The sequence below is a fragment of the Piliocolobus tephrosceles genome, chromosome 8 (assembly GCF_002776525.5).
Source record: "Piliocolobus tephrosceles isolate RC106 chromosome 8, ASM277652v3, whole genome shotgun sequence".
Classification (NCBI taxonomy): domain Eukaryota; kingdom Metazoa; phylum Chordata; class Mammalia; order Primates; family Cercopithecidae; genus Piliocolobus; species Piliocolobus tephrosceles.
Genome location: NC_045441.1, coordinates 89,496,809 through 89,520,869, shown reverse-complemented (window position 1 = coordinate 89,520,869; position 24,061 = coordinate 89,496,809). Strand labels below are relative to the sequence as shown.

The 24,061-nt window shown below is 33.1% G+C and overlaps 1 protein-coding gene across 1 annotated transcript in view; it reads right to left on the bottom strand.

The window, feature by feature from the left end:
• PCLO (piccolo presynaptic cytomatrix protein) overlaps positions 1–24,061 on the bottom strand; it is a 398,423-nt gene that overhangs the window by 110,477 nt on the left and 263,885 nt on the right. The window contains exon 10 of the mRNA XM_023226631.1: positions 12,564–12,689. Coding sequence (XP_023082399.1) covers positions 12,564–12,689 — 126 coding nt within the window. The remainder of the gene's footprint in view (positions 1–12,563; positions 12,690–24,061) is intronic.

Below are 24,061 nucleotides of genomic sequence, written 5' to 3'. Positions count from 1 at the left end.
ATGAATCTGTTCATCAACAAGATGTGTTTTCACTGACCAACATACCAAGAAAGTTATATACACAAACATCTATCGTACATATGTCATAGATTTCAATCAGAACACAAGGTTTACTGATTAACCTATTGTTGATAAGAAAAATTTAGAAAGCCTTCTAAAAGATTAGCCGAAATTGGCCGGGTGTGGTGGCTCATGCCTGTGATCCCAACACTTTGGGTGGCCAAGGCGGGTGGATCACGAGGTCAGGAGATCGAGACCATCCTGGCTAACACGGTGAAACCCTGTCTCTACTAAAAATACAAAAAATTAGCCGGGCATGGTAGCGGATGCCTGTAGTCCCAGCTACTCGGGAGGCTGAGGCAGGAGAATGGTGTGAACCTGGGAAGTGGAGCTTGCAGTGAGCCGAGATTGCGCCACTGCACTCCAACCTGGGAAACAGAGCAAGACTCCATCTCAGAAAAAAAAAAAAAAAAAAGATTAGCCAAAATTATGATTTTCCAGTTAAGAGGCGATATATTTATGTGAGAAATGACTTAATCACTTTAGGCATTATAATTTCTTTTATTAATGTAGGCTTGGTATTTACAATGATATATTTCATTATATCAGATACCTCTAGCATTTAAATGTTCCCTTACATAAAGTCTAGGCTTTATAAGATTAATATTATTGATGAAAATAATTTTACCTATCCTTAACAAAATAGCTTCTATAGCTAGTCCATTGCTTTAGAGTTATAAAAGATATTGGCTCCTTTCATCCTCATTGTAATGATGTGAGTTAGATCTTGAAATCTAATTATACAGATGATATAAAAGGAAATACAGAAAACACAAGTAAGTTCCCTAAATTCATGAAGACTGCATTAATTCAGAGTCTTCTGACTCCAAGTTTGATGCTGTATTCATCAGAAATATTATCTCCTCCTGTAACTCAGAGTTCAGACCTGATCAGGGTCAATGATTTAAGCATGCACAAATACGGAAGACACAGAATTCAAACTTAATATGGCAAATATTCTTCTTATTGTCAAAGGCCTTCAAAGTTGAAAGTAAACACAGATTTCTTTTTACTACTTACAATATTCTAAGCATGACATTATGTTTCCTATATCTTATTCCTAAATTTGATAACAATTTTGCTAACTATTATCCCAGTTATCCAGCCAAGAATACCTGGGTACTAAAAGTTTTAAAAAATACAGGCAATATGTACCAGATCTGAATTTAAATCCTGATTTAACTCTAAAACCATGGCTCTCTACTAATCACTGGAGATACTAAAGCATTGGCTGGTTGAAGATCTGGTATGGATATTAAAAAGATAGGTTAGCATCCTTGCTTCCAAAGTAACCACCCCAAGCTTACAACAAAGTGCAGTCTATTCCATGAAATATTGGTTAGACAAATCCAGAAATTTAACTGTAGGAACAATTGTTCCTCATGAAGCAATGTCACTGAACACACAAATATTTCAAAATATGTCACCCTTGATGAAGGCAATCAAATTAGGATTTGGGGCATTGGACTGTATAAAACAGGACATTATTTACTTTCCTTCATGTCCCTATCACAAAAATTATAATGTAAGCATAATTTTCCTCTGATAAATTTCAAAATAAATGGATAAAGAAGAGAAACATATTTCTTTGTACTGGCAATGTATCTAATCACTAGTATCCTGATGTGGTGTGATATCACTACATCTTAAAAATAATACATTATAACCTATCAGCCCAGGGACCAATAATTTGTATTTTTCTTCAAAGGAGATAGTTTCCTAAATACATATTAGAAAATATTCGTATCAACATGAAATGTGGTCTGTGTTATGTGTACCTAAACCACCAGTTTTAGGGAATTTTGAGAAATCTCATGCTAATGACCAATCCGTACCTGGTAATCCCCCTGGAACAAGAACAAGGAAGCTCACTCATCTGTGTGCTGTGTTTCTTGATCTCCAACCTTGATCACTGCCATGCCATCTGTAACATATGCCAAAAAAGCATAAGCAGAAATAGAGACTTTCTTGCCTAGGCACATTCTTCCTTATGTTACGCTGGAGTGCGTCCTCTGTCCTCTAATAATGCTACTGGAATTAGCTCTTCTACCAAAGACTTTTTCATGACAAGGAATTCCAGAGGCCAACTTCTAAAACCAAAACCACCACTCCAAAAACAACTAACTTTCACCCTTACTTCAATCGCTGATTCTCAACAATAAATCCAACAGCATTTTCTTGCCAGAAACCCTGTCAGTTCATCTTTAAGAAGAAAAGCAAGCTAGCTGGACCAATTTCAACCACCTACTCTGAAACAACTAAAAACTAAGAATATAAAAGTATGAACGAATTATAATTAATATCGCAGAGGCATTTCCTCAGAGAATACCTATGGACAAACAATGAAGTTTCTCTCATTTCATTACATGTCTTATGGCCTTAGACATGCTTACTTGCCATGTAGCTCTGGCTAAATCTATAAGCAAACATTGGATATCATTGGTTTTAGCTTTGTGCTCTTCCATGCTGTGTTACCACTGATTCATTCAGAATGTTCTTGAACACATATTCAGATTTTAATGTTATATTTCTATCTTAACTCCAAAGAGTTTTCCAAAAATTTTCTAAATTTATCAATTATAATAATATAAATTAATATAGATACAAGATACAATAATATAGATACATAATATAGATACAAGTTATCTTCAAAAGATTTTATTAAATTAAAAAAGTTGAGCAACTTATCAATATAAACAATTGTTTTAGGTTCACTGAATGTATGATATTTAGTCCTTGTGGATTCATTGTTCCCTTACAAAAATTGTTGAAGTTTTAAAAGTATCATGATGGTAATGTATTTCACAATTATGTTATAACCCAGACAACTAGGACAAATATGAATTTGGAGAATTAGTTCAAAATATCCAGTGATTAAATAAAGCTTAGAACCAATGATATGCACATAAAATTTTAGATTTAACTCTTGATATTACCAAGTAAAATTGATTTTATCTATATCTTCTAATCTACCTTTTCTGGAGATATAATATTGGTATAAATTGATAAAACCATATAATACTATTAATAAGTTTAACACTTGCTATGGATAATTGTTTTAATGTCCTAACTCATGTTATTGTATTAATTCAGAATACAATGACTAAGTCTCTAAGTAGAGCAAAATCCTGCATTGTGAACTTATTGAAGACTCAACTGGACATGACTATATGTCTAAATTTTTTCCAAAGTAATCAGTCTCTTCAATGAAATCACTATCAAATCTCAACAGAGATTGTCATGAAAATTGAAAAGCAGATTCTAGAATTTATATGCAAAACCAAATGGTCAAGAATTGTTCCGAGAGCATTTTGATGACCAGCTCTAGGACGGATCCACCTGCCAAATGCCAGGATTTAATATAAAGATGTTACAATTAAAACAGTGTGATATTGGTGTAGGGATAGACAAATAGGCCAGTAGGATAGAAAAACAGACCAGAACAGAGCACTCAGAAAAGATCTGTACATGCATTTAAAAAAATTAATATATGACAGATGGGACTAGTAGATAAGTGTGAGTAATGATACACTATTCAAAAAATGGTGTACAGTAGTAGCAAAGAAGAAGAAATCAAGAAAGCAATCCTATTTAAAACAGCTACAGTATAATAAAATACCTAAGAATAAATTTAACTAAGTAAATGAAAGGTCTTTACAATGGAAACTATAAAACATGAAATATCTTTTCATTTTTATGTATCCTCTTCAATTTCAATGGATAAAAAATTGAAAGGACACATAAAAAATGGAAAGATATTTCATGTTCATGGATTGAAAAAATTAATATTGTTAAAATGTCCACACTATGCAAAATGATCTGCAGATTCAATGCAATCTCTATCAAAATACCAATCAATGTCATTCTTCATAGAAATAAAACAATTTTTCTAATAGCTGTATGGAACCCACAAAATGCCCTGAATAGACAAAGTCATCTTAAGTAAAAAGAACAAAGCTGGAGGCATCACACTACCTGGCTTCAAAACACACTATAAAGGTATAGTAACCAAAAGAGCATGGCATGGTCTACAAACAGACACATAGACTAATGGAACAGAATACAGAACCCAGAAATAAGTACGTGCATTTACAGCCAACACAGTTTCAATAAAGGCGCCAAGAATATACACTGGGAAAAGGATAGTCTTTTTAAGAAATGATGCTGACAAAACTGGATATTCATATGCAGAAGATTAAAATTAGAACACTATCTCTTATATATCAAAATAAACTCTAATTTAAATAAAGACTTAAATTTAAGACCTGAACTTATGAAACTACTAGAAGAAAATGTTAAAAGAATACTCCAGGACATTGGTATGGGCAAAAATGTTTTGAGTAAGACCTCAAAAGCACAAGCAACAAAAGCAAAATTTGATAAATGGGATTGTGTCAACCTAAAAAGCTTCTGCATAGCAAAGGAACCAATCAACAAAGTGAAGAGACAACCTACAGAATGGGAGAAAATATTTGCAAACTATCCATCTGACAAGGGATGAATAGGTAGAATGTATAAGGAACTCAAACAACTTAATAGCAACAAACCCCCCAAATAAATTGATTTAAAAAATGAGCAAAAGATCTAAATAGATATTTCTCAAAAGAAGACATACAAATGGCCAACAGATACATTAAAATGCTCAATATCACTAGTCATCAAGGAAATTCAAACTAAAACCACAATGAGATTTCACCTCACCCCATTAAAAATGGCTATTTTCAAAATAGAGATGCTGGCAAGGAGATGAAAATAGCAAATGCAGGCAAAGATTTAAAGAAAGAGAAATGCTCGTACACTGTTTGCCACAAACAGTGGCAGACACAGAAAGACAAATATTACATATTTTCACTCACATGTGGAAGCTAAATAAATTGATCTCATGGATACAGTAAATATATAGCTAGCAATAATTTATTGTGTATTTCACAGTAGCAAGAAGGAAAGATTCTAAATGTTCCCAACACAAATAAATGATAAACGTTTGAGGTGATGGATATCCCTATTATCCAGATTTCATCATTACACATTGTATGCATGCATGAAAATATCACATGTACTCTATAAATACGTACAACTATTATGTGCCAATAAAAAAAAAGTGACCCAGAGGCATATAGCCCCTCAGGAGCTGAGCCACACTAGAGATGGCTCGGGAATGCTTGTTGATAAAACAAGACAAAAGTGCTGTTAAAGTTCTGAAATATAAAGCTTTAATAAAATGGTGCATAGCAAACTGATTACACATATTGAGAAAGAAAACAAAACTAAAATATGAACTTTCTACTTTAGACCACAGATACATTAAAAAAAACTTAATTCTGTGAGCTTAAGAACATTTCTGGAATGTAACATTTTACAGATTTTAGAAGAAAATGAAGAATAATATATTTAAGACTTCAGGGCATGGAGAATTTCCTAAACAATACAACACATTTATAAAACTTACTTGAAACAAAATGACAAATTTAACTATATTAAAACTCCAAATTTTACAAAAAAAAAAAAAAAGAGAGACAGAAACTAAAAATATAAGCCATATACTGGGAGAAGCTATTTATATCCTACATATTTGACGAATGATTATGTTCAAAATATATAAATATGCCCTAAAATGATTAAAAATTCACAAACAATCCAATTAAAGAATAGGCAAAAAGATGAGTCAAATCTCAGACGAGAAAAATCCACAAGCTAACAAAATTAATAAAATATGATCATACTGAGCACTACTGAAGGAAAAGTAAATGAAAGCAACAATGGGAAACCATTGCACAACAGATTTGATAAAAGGAAATGTAAAGAAAGAAGAACAAATATGTATAGAGATGAGAACACTAATTTCACACTGACAAATGTAAAAAGAGTATGAAACACTTGGGAGAGAAATTTGGAAAAAAAAATAAACTAGTAGAAGAAGCCACAGAACATTCTTCCACATTATTTGACAAGATTGATAGTCATTATAACCCGGAAATTTAAGTTGTACTGTAGAATAAACTCCTATACATGGTCGCAAGGAGACTACATGAAAAACTCATTATAGCATTGTTTAAAGCAGTAAAAATAAAGCAAACCAAAACTATAATGTCCTAAATAACCAGGAAATGCTTAAATTAAACTGTAGTAGAGACATACAGTAACAGAATTCTACCCAGTAGTGAAAATAAATGAACTAGAGTTACATGTACGTTTTGATCAATCTCCAAAACTTCAGGTGACTTAAAAGTGGCAAAAAGACATGTGTGGCAAGATATTATTTAAATACAATTTTTCAAATAAGCAAAATGAATCTTATATAGTTGTGGATACATACATAACACAGTAAAGAAATGTAAGCAAAAGTATAACCCAAATTAATTCTGATATTTTATCCCGGGATTGTAACAGAGGTTTGTGAGTTGAGGGGTGACTACAGGAAGCTTTAACTAATTTATAGGGGCCTATTTCTTTTCCAAATATGAAAGAAACATAGTAAAATTGTGAGACAATAAAACAGTATGATAGGTACATGGTTGTTTGCTATATTATTCTGTTATTATTATTATTATTTGCATATTTGAACCTTTTTAATGAAAAGTACAGGTCATCACCTGATTAAGTGTTAAATTGCATGCACTGGACCATGAGAATGCTGAGACACTCCATCTCCCATCCACACTCCTGCCATCCTCCTCCATTCTCATCAGAATCAAAGAAGGAATCATAGATGTAAGGTGTTGTGCTGGGCATCTTAATAAGTGAAATGAGAAAAAAGTAGGAATAAGCTATGTGAGTCTTATATGGCAATTTTGCTGACTGGGAAAGAGGCTCAGCTTAAGGAAGGAACATCATGTCCAGTTTTATGCATTTTAAACATCAAACTTTGACTTTCCGTGCCTACTGTGTAATGGAGAAATTCAACTACTGAGTTGTTTCAATGAAAATTTACAAGATTGAGAGCAAAACCCATTCACTATTAAGTGCAAACGAATCACAAACAGATGTGTCAGGCAGAAAACACTTGCACATAGTACTCACTATTTTGAGTTGAGATCTTAACTTCTAATCTAAAACTCCTCTGTTTTGTGTCCTCACCCTTGCTCAACCACAGCAAAAAGACAATTTTGGATCTTCTGGACTAAAGGAGAACTGGCAGAGAAAAATCTCCTTCTCATACTCAGTCACTGCACAGGAAGATGGTCCTGTAGTTCTAGATTGGAGGGTTTTTCTGTCAGTAATGACCCTGTTCTCCCATCCCAGAGATCTGAATTTAAATTCAAAGCAAAGTAACACTGAGGAAAAAAATAAACCTAAAGTAAATGTATGTAAATATATGAGCAGTTAAGTTCAAGGTTGTGAGAACATGAGCACAGAGGTAACTTTGCATTCTGTATACTATTTTAAAAAGATAATTAAAAGGTTTAGAAATATTGATGCTGTCTTAAATGCTTAAATGTACATGATTAATTACAAATAGTAGTATATAAACCACACATATCATTTTATTTGCTTCACACAATCCTGTGAGGAGTGAGGTCTTAATAAGTATCCTACTTTTGAAAACAAAGTTTTTTTTTTTTTAATCACCTATTTCTTTATATATCGCTTAGATCTTTGCTACGGGCATTGTGTTGAACACTGAGCATGCAGAAAAAAAAACTGACAAGGTCAAGGTACACAATAGATGTGTGCACAAAGTGGCACGGAACACAGTGCAGGGGCGCAATCTCGGTTCACTGCAACCTCCGCCTCCTGGGCTCAACGCAATGAGATTACAGGAGTGAGCCACTGTGACTGGCCTGAATCTGGTCTTTATCAGAGTAAAATCGAAGTTTCCATTTGTCATGAGATCTTGACAATTGTATTACGAATTTCCCAAATTTGGAGAGGGTTGGAACATTGATCTTAGATGAACATATGCAGATAGTGAGTTTTAAAGAATAAGCATGTAATAAACGCAAAACATACTAAAATTGTAATCAGTAGGTTTTACCTAGTAAAACAGTCAAGAGAAAATACAGTTATTTATAGAGGAAGCATCTACTTTTTTAAAGTCTATTAGGTAAGATGCTGGTTATATTTAACTTAAATATAAAAAAGTTTATAATAATCTGGGGTAAAGATTTAAAATGAAAGTTGTAAATATTTATTCAAAGTTCATATATTCTAGTACACTTTTAGATGCTCAAACTAGTTCAACAAAAAATACCAATGACAAAGACGAAAATGAGAGACAACATTATATACCATTTAATACTCCAACATTGCTGAACATCTCACAGCCCCAACACTGTTGGTCAAAAAATTGTTAATATTGTATCCTAAATCAAATAGCAAGAAATATCACTTCAGAAATTTAGATTTGTAAATTCCCCATATCTTTTGTCTTCATCTTTTTTATAGAACAAAGACTAATTTACGCAACTAAAACAAAGAATAATAGGTGGCAAAAGATTATTCTCTGTCCAGTATTTGTGTAGGAATGTTTACTAAATGTTACCGGGAAATAAATTGTAAGATTTTTGGGACATTATAATCCTTCAAGTACTTGATTCTCTGAGTTCTTTCAGAAAATCATTGTAGATTGATTGAAAACTAAAAAATGGCTCAGGAATTTTTAATAGTAAAGTTCTTGAACTGCATTTTTTTTATTTTAGGAGATGGCACACATACCATTAGGAGTGTTTTAAAACCAATAGCACTTGGCTTATGAGCATCCAAAAACCTATGTGACTGTTCAATGTATTGTAAGTGAATATATAGAACAAAAGCTAGAGGGAATTTGAAAATACTCTTGTTTTCCCAAAGCCAACATAGTCAGAGTCTATGACACTGAGTGCTGCAAAAGTGTTAAAATGTTAGAATCTGATGTCGTAAAATCCTGTTGTATGCTAGGTGGCTTGATTTGATCATTCCATAATATATATATGAATTGAAACATCACATTGTAACTCATAAATCTCTACAGGTATTTTGTCAATTAAAAATAAAAATAAAACTCTAAAAGTAAAAGCTATAACAAAATATTTTTAAAAGTCTGTGATAAGAGAAATGAACAAACTCAGGAAAAGCAGGAGACCTAGCTTTTCTGAACAACAGCTTTGTAGATTAGGGTACAAAAGAGTACACTCTAAGAATTCTATTGCCATCCAAGTTGTCATTCATGTTTTAAATAAACTGGAAGATGATAGTGAATCTGGAAGGGCACAGTCTATATAATTCTATATTCAGAAATACAGAAAACAAAGATATATATGAAAGAGATGATCAATTTCTAAGTCTGCCTGCAAGTCATTAAACAGGGGGAAAAATCCAATTACATAACACACCATCTATCTTTTATTTACATAGGTATAATTTTTCCTTTCCTTTAAACTTTGAATGTTCAACACCTTTATTGCCTTCAACAAATAAAATTTTAAAAAATCAATAATGATGAATTTTTTTAATTGGAAAAAAACCTCCAGTGATATATAATTGGCATCATGATAATGCCTCACATAAGGCATAAAAATCAGGGTTGTATCTCAACCAATCTACTGCTTTGGAATTTTGGGATAATCTATAAGGGGTTGAGGATGAAGGATATTGAGTAAAAATTAAACACAGAACAACAGACAAAAACAAGTATAAAACACACACACACACACACACCACACACACACACCACACACACACACACGTACTAGTAAATGTAGTGTTCTAAACAAGGTGAATTCTTGTGTATACCCTTTTGGACTTGTAAACTTCTAGCTAGTCAATCTTTGGATACTAAAGGAATAAACTTTTATCATTGTCACCTGGTGGTGTAGAATACAGGTATAATCTTTATGGGGGGGGGAAGATATGATGTACCATATGTTAACATTATTCTCCAAAATATTTAATGCTCAAAAACAGTATTTGAATATTGACAGTCAAGACAGTATCATGAATCTAATAGAAATATTAACGAGTAGTTTATTAAAGAGCTTTGTTGTAAGAGTAAATAAAGCTGGAAATTATAAATAACAAATTATGGGTTTGGATTATACAAAAACTGGACTTGAATCAGAGGATTTATACTCATAGAAAGGACTGACTTAACACCTTGGCAAAATTTTGAGAGAATGAATAAATACCATGATTAATACAAATAAAATCTTAAATCATATGCATACAGTTTTTAATGATTTCTCACTTAAACCAATTACATAAACTGCAAAAATACTAGTTCCGAAATAAAATAAGAAGACTTTAGTATCAGTCTTAGAGCTTGTAAAATCACAAATATAATTTTAGATTTACTTTCATTTTCTCTCTTGAGATAGTATCATATCTATTTTTAAAATTAAACTTATGAACTTAATAAAGGCCACCTAGACTACAAAGTGCAGAGAGTATCACTTCATCATAGCATATCCTGTGTTGATATTGTCTTTAGAATCATGCTAATTTGTAGTATTTGTTGATTTTCATGGTGTTAATCCAAAAAAGTATATGATATTTATAAATTATTCAAGTATTTTTGCCAAATGATATTAGACACAGTTGTTATTGCAAATTTTATTTTAAAATAAAAATAGCATGTTCAATTTTCTTCTAAGGTATACTAGGTGAAAGTGATCCTATTACTCTCATCCTTAAAAATGGGTCTCAATTTATGTATCCTTATTAGACTGTAACACCAAAAATTATCATTGGACGTAAAAGAGTTATAGTCATAGAAAATGCCTATGCGCCAAGTACTTTGCTTATAACTGTTATTTCTTTATTCACAGTCTTTCCTTTCATTGAGCTATCTGGCAAGCTCTCCTAACTTCTCCTCTTTTATGAATGCCATTAGAATATTTTTAATAATGTGCATTTATTTATTTATTTATTTATTTTTGAGACAAAGTCTCACTCTGTTGTCTAGGCTTGCCTATAGTGGCGTGATCTTGGCCCACTGCAACCTCCGCCTCCCACGTTCAAACCATTCTCGTGCCTCAGCCTCCCAAGTAGCTGAGACTACAGGCTCCCCACCACCATGCCCAGGTAAGTTTTGTATATATATATATATTTTTTTTTGGTAGAGACAGGGTTTCTCCATGTTGGCCAGACTACTCTTGAACTGCTGGCCTCAAGCAATCCGCCCACCTCGGCCTCTCAAAGCGCTGGGATTACAGGTGTGAGCCACCATGCCCGGCCAACAATATGCTTTTAGTTATTTATTTGGTGATGTGCTGGTAAGCTGGCATTCTGAAAGCAAATAATTCAGCAAGCAAGCAAATATAAAGGTTTGAGTTATAGCATTTGCCTATTTCCACATTGTAAATGCTGCCACTATAGCCAATTCAAGCTATCATCATGTTACTGAATTTGAAGTTGGGAAGAGATTTGTATAGAATGTCTTACTGATGTGGAGCAACCTGGCTCCAGCACAACACTGTGATGAATAAATACTGCTTCTAATTTGTGTTTATTCTAATAGTCTATCAAAATGTCCATGGACATTTTTTGGAAGGTTCCAATATATATAATTTCAGAAAATCACAGTGAGTCAATTTTAACATGATTAAAGTTTTTAAGCAATAGCAGACAAAATTTTATTAAACTATGAAATGACAGAAAAACTTTTTTTTCAAATAATATTATATATAGAGAGAAAATAAAAAGGTTGCATTTACTTTGTGACAATGTTCATTATAAAAAAAATCACCAAAACCTTGCAAACTATATTTATGTTAGAGAATCTGGAGAAAGGAAATGACCATATTATCTGATTGACAATGAAAAATTTTCATTATGTATTCTGAGAATCTAGGTCCAATATTTTACTGAATGAAAATGATTAAGTACATATTTTATGGCCCATTATCTCTTATTCTAATGATCATTACTTTAAAACACTTTTGAGGTAATGAGGCATTTAGTATTTAAAAATAGACCACACCTAGGACAGGGGTTGGCAAATGTTTTCTGTACAGGGCCATGAGTAAATATTTTAGATGCTGCACACCATACATTCTCTCTCATAAATGCAGTTCTGCTATTGTTTTGGTAAAGCACCCAGGTTCAATATGTAAATTAATGGTCATGACTGTGTTCCAATAAAACAGCGTTTACAGAAGCAGGCAGCAGATGGATAAAGCCTGCGGGCCATCCATACTTGTTTACCCAACCTTAGCGTGTACTGAATCATTTGATTTTTTTTTGTAGCTCTAATTCCAATGTATTTTTTCTTGGTTTGTGAAACACTATCGTAGATAACTAAAGTGTTTTTTAATAAAATTGCCCCAGTCAGTAAAAAAGTTTTGAACAGTGTTTCTTAAACAAGATACTTCTGTAGCTAACTGCCAAAAGGACAATGCAATTGAAAATAAAATGAATATATTTGTGGAAATATCTTCTTTTTCATTACTACACCAAAATTTCACAACTAACCATAAGGAGAGAGGTTTACCTACACAGAGAATGATGAGAACATTTGCATATTAAATTAAAATGCATTTAATATGAGTGCATTCATTTTATTTTACTGTAAAATTCCTTATTCTTACCTTCCATAAGTTTCCCTGTCTGTTCTGCACTTCCCCCAGGAAGAATCTTGGCAATGTAGGCTCCAATTTCTCCACTATGTCCAGGGATTTCTTTACCACCCACAATTCTAATTCCTAATCCATTACCTGTAGTAAACAATTAGCAAATTATTAGTACTAATTTAAGAAGGGACAATAGTTATCACAAGTTATAGAGATAACAAAAAGTAGGTCAGATACCCAGAAGCTAAATATAACATGAATACTGGAACTGGACACCAAAACCAAAGTATGTCATTCTGATATCAATAATATAAAATAGGATTTTCTGAGATCTTGGTAGACTCTCCAATGATTGACCTGATATTAAAAAGTAATTTTTTGAATTCAGCCATATTCAGTAATATACCCAGGACTTGCCAATTTCTGACTAGGTATTTTGTAAAAATTTTATGAGTGTTCCCAGAGCATACAATTCACTTATGAAATTAAGGAATATGTTACTTATAGAAGAGCAGTAATGACTATTCAAAATTGAGAAGACACAAACCAATCATACAAACAATTGTAATTTATAAAGTGAAAACATGCTTATAATTTATAAATTATTATTCATTTTTCAGCCTTAATTAATCAACTAACATTGTTTGTGTATTAACCTGACATTTACTACAAGACACAATAAAATTATTCTTGACTGATGAACATCTTAGTAAACTGATTCTTACTTTGCAGTACCGGTTCTTCTGGAATTAGCCACATGAAAAGACCAGGGTGAATAATTATTATGAGAAACCTAATTGAGATAAATATAAGTGTAGATATTTTTAGTTTCTGTGTTTTTTAAAAAAAACGGCTAAAAATTAGCAAGTATATAGAGCACTAAACATACCTAAACACAGAAAAATACAGTGAATGTACTGTTCTGTAATCTTATGGGACATTGTTGCATATATGCTTCATCATTGACGAAAACATTATGTGGTGCATGAGTATGCTTTAATGCATAGCGGTTTTAAGATCATTATTTTGAAAGGCAAGAAACAAACACACATTAATCATGACAAATAATGGAATATTTGAATAGCTCTATTCTTTTAATTTTTTTGTAGAGCAAAGGTCTCACTATGTTGTCCAAGCTGGCCTCAAACTCCTGAGCTGAAGCAATCCTCCTGCCTCGGCCTCTCACAGTGCTAGAATTACAGGCAGGAACTCTTTTCTTTTAAAGCAGTGGCTCTCAAATGGGGGTGACTTTTCCTCCCAGGGTATATTGGTCCATGTCTAGAAACATGGAACCATGTTTTTTTTGTTTTTTTTTTGGTTGTCAACATGGAACGATGCTACTGGCATTTAGTGGGTAGAGGCCAGGAATGCTGCTAAACATCCTGCAATGCACAGGATATCTTCCTAGGATTCTCTAGGCCAAAATGTCAATAGAGCCAAGGTTGAAAACCCCTGTTTTAATGAAAGCAATGCATGTTAATGATTTTAAATCTAATGTGACTATTGAGCAATCTTGATTTTTTAAGCTATAAAAATTAGAAAGACTGACATTGCTATAAAAATAAAACAAGAAAATCCTTTTGCTGAATTCCTTCTATAGAAATGAATGGGTTACAAATATGGGAACAGATCCTATATATAACACTAGTACTTTAGTCACATATTCTGGGGCTTTCCTTCTATTTGAATACCTTTAAAAACAGTTTTTTTCCCCCAGGAAGTCCATATCAGAACTTAGAATCCACAAATAGACTTAAGATTGCTATACCTCATAAAGGTATGGCTAAAAGTGTAGTTGCAGGCTGAGTGTGGTGGCTCATGCCTGTAATCCCAGCACTTTGGGAGGCCGAGGCAGGAGGATTGCTTGAGGCCAGGAGTTCAAGACCAGCCTTGCCAACATAGGAGACAAAAACAGAAAACAAACAAAAGAGTGTAGTTGCGGAACTTCAAAATCTATTCATCGGCATGAAGGACTTTAAAAATTTGGTTTTAGTTTCATTCTGCAAATGACAGTGTCTTGAAGGTGAAGTAGTTGGGTCCTTAGAGTCATTTGATTTCTAGTAGCTGAGCACATTCTAAAACCCTGTGGTAAAGGATCAGTGATGAGAAACTGTAATTAGAACCATCTCAGTAAAGTAGCACAGACACAATAAGTATTTAATTTTGTAATGTATAGTCTCACAATAGTGAATTCAAATACTCAAAATGCTTTTGAAGTATACTTCACAAGCCTCATGTCTTTGGTAAATAGAATAATACAGTCAAAATGATCCTGTGAGAAATGAGACTATATACATGGAAACGATTTCAGCCACATAGTTAATTTTCAACAATTACTGTTCCTCTTGTTGACATTGCTACTATTGTTTTTTGTTCTGAGATAAAATCTCACTCTGTTGCCCTTGCTGGAGTGCAATGGTGTGATCATAGCTCACTGCAGCCTCAAACTGATGGGCTCAGGGATTCTCCCACCTTAGCCTCCTGAGTAGCTGGGACTACTAAGTGCCACCATGCCCACCTAAGTTTTTTATTTTTAGCACACACTGAATCTGGCTATATTGCTCAGACTGCTTTCAACCTCCTAGGCTCAAGTGACCCTTTTACTTCAGCCTTCCAAAAGTTCTGGGATTACAGGTATGAGCCAGTGTGCCCACCTGCTATTGTTTCTCATGTAGACAATTAAGTTGCATAGGAAGATTTAAAAATTTTTGAATAATAGAACATTAGAAAATAAATAGACCCAGGAAAAATAACATTTGTTTGTTTGTTTTGTAGTAACTGCTTCTATCCTAATTTGAATGTAATGAAAAGAAATTAAATTTATGTAATTTTAAAGAATTAAATCTGGATATTTTGATTTCATATTTCTATAGTTGCACTGTAACGTTTTTATTTCAAATATAGATAAAATGAATAAAAATATTTCTATAAAAATGTAACACCACTCCTCAAATCTAGAAAGCAGAATACCAATGGAATTTTTTGTAAACTCAAGAAGCAACATTAATTTTGAATTGAAATTTTTAGAATTAAATGATCCACGACAAGTGATGTGTATAGTATCGTTTTTCAACTTTTGACAAATTTTTATCAACATAATGTCATCTCTCTGCTTTTGTTTCATCTCAAACCATTGATGAAATGCTTCTTCAGATGCTATGAAAATGGTCTTGTTCTTGTGTTCACAGTACGACAGCATACGGAGACATGTAAACCAATAGTTACTCCAGATAACGTAAGTGCTTTACTAAAAAAGAAGTCATAAGTTGTAGTAATTTCATGATATATAAGCATATCTGTGGTTAAGAAAGTCTTATAGAGAAGTTTAAAATTTAGAAAATCTTCAAAGGTTGGGATATTTATAGAAAAGAGAAATTCAATGATAAAACTAGCAAAACCATTAAGAAAATGCATTACCTCTACTAACCTTAGAATTACAATTTAAGTTTCTACGTACATTATAAGTATTTGATAAATATGCTACTTTGGAGTCACTTTAAAAATAAACTATGCACAAAACAAACATGAGCATACTAAGGAAAAATCTTTACATTTGCATTTAAATTTACAGATTAAATCCATTTTTATGTGTTTATTAACCTGTTACAATGAAAGCTCCGGTATTTTAAAGTATCACAAAGAATGTTTTCATTTTCAACATTAAAATATATATTAAAATATTATGAGGTTATAATTAGAACATTGCATTTGGACAAAATTAAAATACTTGTTTAATTTCAATACTCTCATATTCTATACTTAAGCATCAAGGGAAAGCAAAATTTGTATTAATGAACATACTGTATCTTATGAATAGTTTAAATCAACTGTGTTGATTTTTTATAATGAAGCTATCCTAGAATAAAAATATATTGCTTAGTTCAGTCATGTCATTAGTTGGGCTAAAGAAGAAGACAGATTATACATATAATAATGCCTATAAAGTTCCAAGAATAATAGAAAAGCCCCCAAAGGATAGTTCATTAAATTTATTTTTATGTAGTTTACACATTACTTACACTCTTGAGTAAGGCTGTGAGAATTTAATTTTATATTATTTCACTTACTTATCTCTGTGTTGTAAATTATACATAAAAGTGTTTAAGAAAGTAAACCAAATTATATTAAAAATTCATAATGATTTCCCTTTTTGTCCTATGAAATGCAACAGTTTGTTCATTAATTCTCAAACATGAAGACCTAAAGAATTTTCACTGTTTATTTAATTATTGGTCAGTATTTAAAAAACGTTCCTATAAACACAACAATGTACATCAATCACCTTAATAACAATCCATACCTTACGGTTTTTAGCAACATCAAAACGGAAACAGCACACTCATGCCAAGTTTAATCCAACTCTAATCCTGAGTATTCCAATAATAAATTCACTTATTCCCATTAGCCTTTTCTTATCCAGTCAATTGCTCCAGGCATGAAAACTGCTGTTCAGTATCCCTTTGTTTCTAGTTTTATTTTTTTTTTTATTTTTTTTTGAGATGGAGTCTTGCTCTGTCCCCCAGGCTGGAGTGCAGTGTGCAGTCTTGGCCCACTGCAACATCTGCCTCTAGGCTCAAGCGATTCTTCTGCCTCAGCCTTCCTAAGTAGCTGGGATTACAGGCTCCTGCCACCAGGCTCAGCTAATTTTGTGTATTTTTGGTAGAGAGGGGGTGTTGCCATGTTGGTCAGGCTGGTCTCAAACTCCTGACCTCAGGTGATGCCTGCTTTGGCCTCCCAAACTTCTCGGATTACAGGCATGAGTCACTGCGCCTGGCCTGTTTCCAGTTTTAAATGTATATCCTTTATGTACATGAAAAATTTGAAGGAATAATTCATCTCACATTTCCATGAACTTGCATTCACACCTCTTTTCTAATGTAATCTAAATAATATTAATATTAAAATGTTATGTACAGTTCAAAGACTGCACAAAAGCCTGTCCATATTCACAGTATATTGCATGAGATGAGTCCAAGATGGCCTGCCATATGACTGAAATGACCATTGGCATGGGAAATAAGGAAGACAAGTTAAAAAATACACAAAAATGACACTGGTATTCTGGCTTTGTAGAACACACTTTTCAAAGGACAGATGATGTATGCTGTTAAAGCAATTTTACTCAAAGCACATAGGATTTTCTCCTCCTTATAGACTTGGAATAATTCCTACCAAGAAAATTTGTCAGGACTGCCACATTCACAAATGCATTCTTCATTCATGTAATGACATAAAGATTTTCTTTTTTTCTTCATTTTAGCTTATATAAGACAATTGCAAAATTAGAAGCATAAAGACTACATCTGAAGAGTTTGCCAGATTCTTCTATAAAAGGCAATGAAAAGGAAATTTATTTCATTTAGCAGTACTCAGGGTCCAAAACAAAATGATTGTTTGATATGAGGCTAGACGTCACAAAATTGGAAAATAGGGTCACTTTATAGGTTTGGCCTTGATACTAAACTGATGGCAGGCCAGGACGCGCGGTGAGGTCATTCACTACGTGTGTTAAAGAAAATTGTTTTTTTAAGAGACACTTAAGAATCTCTACAATGATGATGGAAATAAAATGGTGTAAACTTATATTAGTGTAAAGCTATGACGCGCTTGACAAAATAAATGTCAGTTTTCCTTATATAAAATGTAAGTAGGAAGAAAAATACTATTCTGATTCAAAATTAAATATAGAGTCTTTTGTTGGATTTCTTGACTTAATATGGGATTGTGGCAGAAATACTCTATCATGATTTCCAATGAGCCACTTCCTGGTATAATCCCTTCCCTTTGAGTGAAGGCAGAACTTGTGACATGCTTCTAATCAATAAGATCTGGCAAAGGTGATGGATGGCCACTACCATAATTATTTTATATTGGATTCCATCTTAAGAGGCTAGAGTAAGAGATCCCCTCGCCTTCAAGAAGTAAGCTGTCACATGTTAGTGGACCTCATAGCAATAAATTGAGATAGACCACTTGGGGTCAGTGGCCCCTGACTGACAGCAACAGTATGGGGAATTCAGTTCCACATCTACAAGAAACTGAATCCTACCAATAACCATATGTGTTTGGAAGAGGTCTCCCAAGCTCCAGAAAGGGATACAGCACAACTAACATAGATTATAGTTCATAAGTTCATGATCAGGGAACCCACTTAAGCCATACCTGGATTATTGACCCATGAAAATGATAAGATAGTGAGTATGTGTTGTTTTAACTCATTAAATTTGTTATGCAGTGGTAGAAAACTAATACAAGGATAAAAATCATACTCAGAAATTTGTTATGCACACAACATATGTATACATTATTTTGGTAGCAAAATGTGCAAGACATTTGTGTTTATAGTAGTTACAACAATGATCGAGTAGTGATAGAGGGTACGAAAGAAGGGAAATGGGCTGGGTAAGATAGTAGATGCATATTGTATTCTATTCTTAGAAAATGCCTTTAAAATTACATTATCTCATTGGATTTTAAAATAAAAGAGCAAACGGAAAAAAAACAAAAGCCCTGTATTTTGCATGTGAGGAAATGAGGCTTTGAGAGGTTCAAAACTCCAGGCTACACAGCTAATATAAGGGAAAGCTGGAGTGAAGCACATTTTCTTTCTCCAAACAAGTGACTTGGCAGTGAGTCTCCTGTTTGGTTTATGCCAGTTCACTTGGTTTAGAATAAGAAGGCATAGGTTTGACAGTAGCACACTCCAGTCCCTCCTTTCCCCATTCAGTTTTAGAGAAGAGTGATGGGAGAATTTACAACCAAATAATAAAAGAGAAAGTCCCAAGATATGAAAAAAGGTGTTGGAAGCCAGCATTTCTCAGTCAAGACTAAGCAGAGGAAATGCTTTTGGCTTAGGCAGCCCACAAGTTATATTACATGGTTTAATCTGCAGTAGCTGCAACTAATTAGTTAGGAAACATTATGTTTGTTTTGTCAGTATAATTTCCATTTTTCTATTACTGCATATACTTTTATGTATGTTTATATCTATCTTTTTCAAACATTATAAAGATGACATTATTACATCTTTTAATATTATAGCTTTTAGCATTATAATCCAAATGTGAATTGCATACATATCTGTTAAATGAATAAGTAATTGGCTTAATATTTCTATATCTTGGTATGCATATCTGTATAGAACAAAGTGCCATATATGTCTGATTATGTAATAATTATTATACTAACCACTATTTTGGAGGGAGTTGAAAACTGATTTAGAGAGAAAAGTTCTCAATTTGCTGAGTCATTTTAGGTACATAAATAAAATGCCAAATTATTTTTATACTACAGGCTGAACCTGTTCTCATCAAAATCAATTTGCATTTGGTGAAGGTGATATTCAATATAATTCAACAGCTTCTACTTTCCTATATATATCAGGGGCTATTTTTTCACTGAAGAGTCATTTAGTACAGTTATTTTTGGTTATTTTAGTTACTGTATTAAAAATAATTACTACTATCTGGAATGGACAAAAATGTATTTCATGGTGTTAATAACTGGGCTAAAAATATTCAAACATCCTATTGAAATTATGCTTTAAGCAAAAAGTGAGCTGCTTTTGTTTATTTTCATCTAATTCTCTATTCTATAGGATGTATTGATCTTTTGTCAAAACATCTCAAAACACATGACTTTAAACAGATGGATTTTATTCAATTTTTGTTGTTTGTGCCAATATTATTTTATGTTAAGTGTATTTGATTTTTCGCAATCTCTTCAGCATTGTCTTCAGGGATGGAAGAAAAAAGTAAGTAACACTTGCAAAGTGTCTCCTATGTGTCTGACACTACCCCGTAGCTTTTTTTTGCATTGCCTTTCTTTAACCACCTCCACAACATTTTGAGTTACGTACTATTCATACCAGTTTTACGACAAAGCAGCTGAGACTGCTAAGGAGGGTTAGAAACTTGCCGTAGGTTGTCCAGCATACAAAAAAGCTGATAACTCATCGTTTTTCTCTTGACTTTCACATCCTTGTTCTTTCTACCTTTGATCATCACTCTAATTGTCAAGAAAATATTCTAGAAAATCAATATAAATCCTTACTCCTTTATTGAATCCCACTTCTCTTTGCTTATTTTTCTGCCAGTTCACATACATTTGACATTTATATGCCTACGTTTCACATTAACATTAGCATCTATCCTCCTATCCTTGAATATTGTGAATGTCTTCACTCTCATGTAATCAATTATTCATTCCTTTAATTTTGTTTTATTAAGAGTGGGTAAGAAAATGTGCTAAGCTACCTCCAGCTGGAAGCAAAGCCTATAATGTCACTTCCTTAGCAGGAACACAATATCCAAGCAACCTGTCAGGAGAAATGATAATATTTCTGTGGAACTCACCCTGAGAATAAAAACTTCCTTTGTTACTGAGTAAATATATCCACGTTTTCACCAGAATTTACCAGGAAGAAATTGTGATTTCAGAAGAGATGCAATCTGAGCTTTACTCTATTTCCATAGCTTTATGCTCAATATATTCCTAAACAAGGCTTACAATGAAAAAGTGAACACTTTGGGAGGCTGAGGCGGGTTAAGCATGAGGTCAGGAGTTCAAGACCAACCTGGCCAAGATGACGAAACCCTGTTTCTACTAAAAAACTACAACAATTAGCCAGGCCTGGTGGCAGGCACCTGTAATCCCAGCTATTTGGGAGGCTGAGGCAGGAGAATCACTTGAACCTGGGTGGCAGAGGTTGCAGTGGGCCGAGATTGTGCCACTGCACTCTAGCCTGGGCTGGACAACAGAGTAAGGCACCATCTCAAAAATAAATAAATAAATAAATAAAATAAATAAATAAAAAGAAAAAAAGAAAAAAAAAAGACAATGAATACTATGTAATTGTACTATCAAAATAATAAAATAGAAAAAGCCATCTTATATGGGAAAGGAGAAATTCAGTGTTAAGGCCTACTTTGTAGGATCTGTTTAGTTTCAGCAGTTAGGGTAGAACACAGTTGTCCTGAGGGTGACAGCTTTGCTTTGTTTTGGTCTTCCACAAGAAGCAGAAGAGATGGCATAATTGTTTTAACTCTTTCTATTTTAAGAATTGGCTGATCTGAAAAAAATTAGTTTTCTCATAAAATGTTCACATAATTGATATTGGAGAAATGTTAAGTGACTCTTAGCCATAACTTATCCAAATCACATGGAGTAGCTCATCATATTTTGCCTCAGTACCTCTTTATTTACCATACCGCATTTGAGAGCAGCAGTATACTCACAAGCAAAGGTGATCCAACCTATTTATTCAAACTTTCGTGTATCTTATTCATTCATTGTGATTAAGCTTCCTTCAGAATTCAACTTTGAAGCAAACAAAAAAAATTTTTTTAAAAGACCTCATAAACGAAGCTATATCTTCAATGATTTCAAGATGCCAATCTTCCCTATTAAATTAAACTTAGACTATTTATTTGTCTACTAGGCCCAACATATGCTGGCCCTAGCTTTTTATATACTCTGGTCCCTTTCATATACTCTGTGTTGCAGCAAAACAAAACAAACAAAATAAAAATAGTCTATTGTCCTGCATATTAAGTAGATAAGTCACTGAAAGGAAAGAAACAGAGCTAATTGTGGTCTAAAGGTTATAGTTAAGACTCAATATTAGATGCTGCCTAATTTTCTGGTAAAATCAGGAGGGTCGGACCACAAGCTCCCTCCCATCCCACGCCCTCACCCACAACCCCAACTCTGCACTAATGGATCAGGTTCCCTCGCCGAACAATCCTCTTTATCAAGGGGGTCAGGAATTTCCATTTCCTGCCAGTCTGAGGAACTACTCAGCGGAGCCAACCAAGTTTTCCTGTAGGACCTAGGGGCGCTCCAACCTTTTGATACTAAAAACCCAGCCTTGCACAGCCTCTGGTTGTTCAGTGTTCCCCAGTACCACCCTGTGTGGCTCTGTGTTATGTGTGGTGTCCTGTTCCCCCAAACTTTGAGCATATGTGACTAATAAGCTGCTGTTGATGTCATCTGTCCAGTGTCAGGTGCAATGTGCTCAGCCCTCGCCATAACCCCAGGACAGGCAGGAATCTCTCCTTCATCACCAGGATGATTAGGAGGCAATTAAATTATTAAATATTGGACAAAATACCAACCTGATAATTAACCAAAGAAATAATACTTAGAGCAAAATGATATAAAATTTGGCTTCTGAACTAAGTCACAATATCTTTTTGTGACAATTATATGATTTAAAATTTCCATAGTGAAAAATGAATGAAAAACAATTTCTTAGTTTGGGAGTGCAAAGTAGCAGAACTTTTCTGATAAGAAATTTGAGAAGATGTTTAAGGAACGTCCAAAATATCCTTTTCCTTTTACTCACTGATTTTATTTCTGTAAATATATTCTAAGGGAATAATAAACAATAAGGCAGCATTTTTTCATTGCAGCATTGTTTATAATAATGGAAAGGGGGAGACGACATAAATGTCAATCAATTAGAAAGTGGTGGAAGTAAATAATTAAACATCTATACAATGTAATAAAATCCAGTCATTACATTTATGTTTGTGAAGAGCTTTTGAGGTAAAAGGAAAATGTATTTACTGGGCAATTTATACCATATTAAAGATATGTATCTGAACTATATTACAATGTACTTTCAACTTTTAGTGTGTGTGCACACGTGTATAAAAAAGGCAGGAAGTAAAGGAAAAAAAATAAATTGTAAAATTATGGCTTCTATTTTTGTTATATTTTTACCACTACCATATTTTATAGGAAATATTTTACATATTAAAATATATTATTTTATTATATATACATACATGCAAATATATACATTTATAAGTATACATACAAGAAGAAGGCTGAGAATGATACATGAATTTATCATTTAGCAACTGTAAGCTGAAAGCTAGGGGGGCATTTGCCTTTGAAATCTCTAGCTGTAAAGGAAAGAAGAGTAAAAAATATTCATGAGAAAATGGGGAAATATGTGTTCTCTATATTCCATTGGTAAAATTATTTGAACAAAGAAAATTGCAAAAATTTGTACATGTAAATATATGTACACATAGTGTGTGAAATGTATTTTAATTTTCAACATATAGCTTCATGTGTTCATTGTTTCAGGTACATTAGCTCCACTTCAAGTTGTAAGTTCTTTAAGCAAGGGCTCTACCACAGACTTTTCCCATACCTATCAAAAAAATGCTGCCTTATTGTTTATTATTCCCTTATGATATATTTACAGAAGTAAAATTAGTGAGTAAAAGGAAAAGGATATTTTGGATGTTCCTTAAACATCTTCTCAAGGCTGATTCCATATTCAATATTACAAATCTACTTGTTTATAGTAGGAGATAGTTCTTTATTTATTGTGACTCTTCCTTCTGTTGGTCCACATTATTTAAAATAGATTTAACAGTTACAGAAGGTGGACAAATTGTGTTTATAGTATTTTTAATTATTTAGGTAGAACATGAGAATTTTCTTGTAGTTGCTTTTTTAAAACTAATCTGCTGATCACAATATTATATCTTTGAGAACTG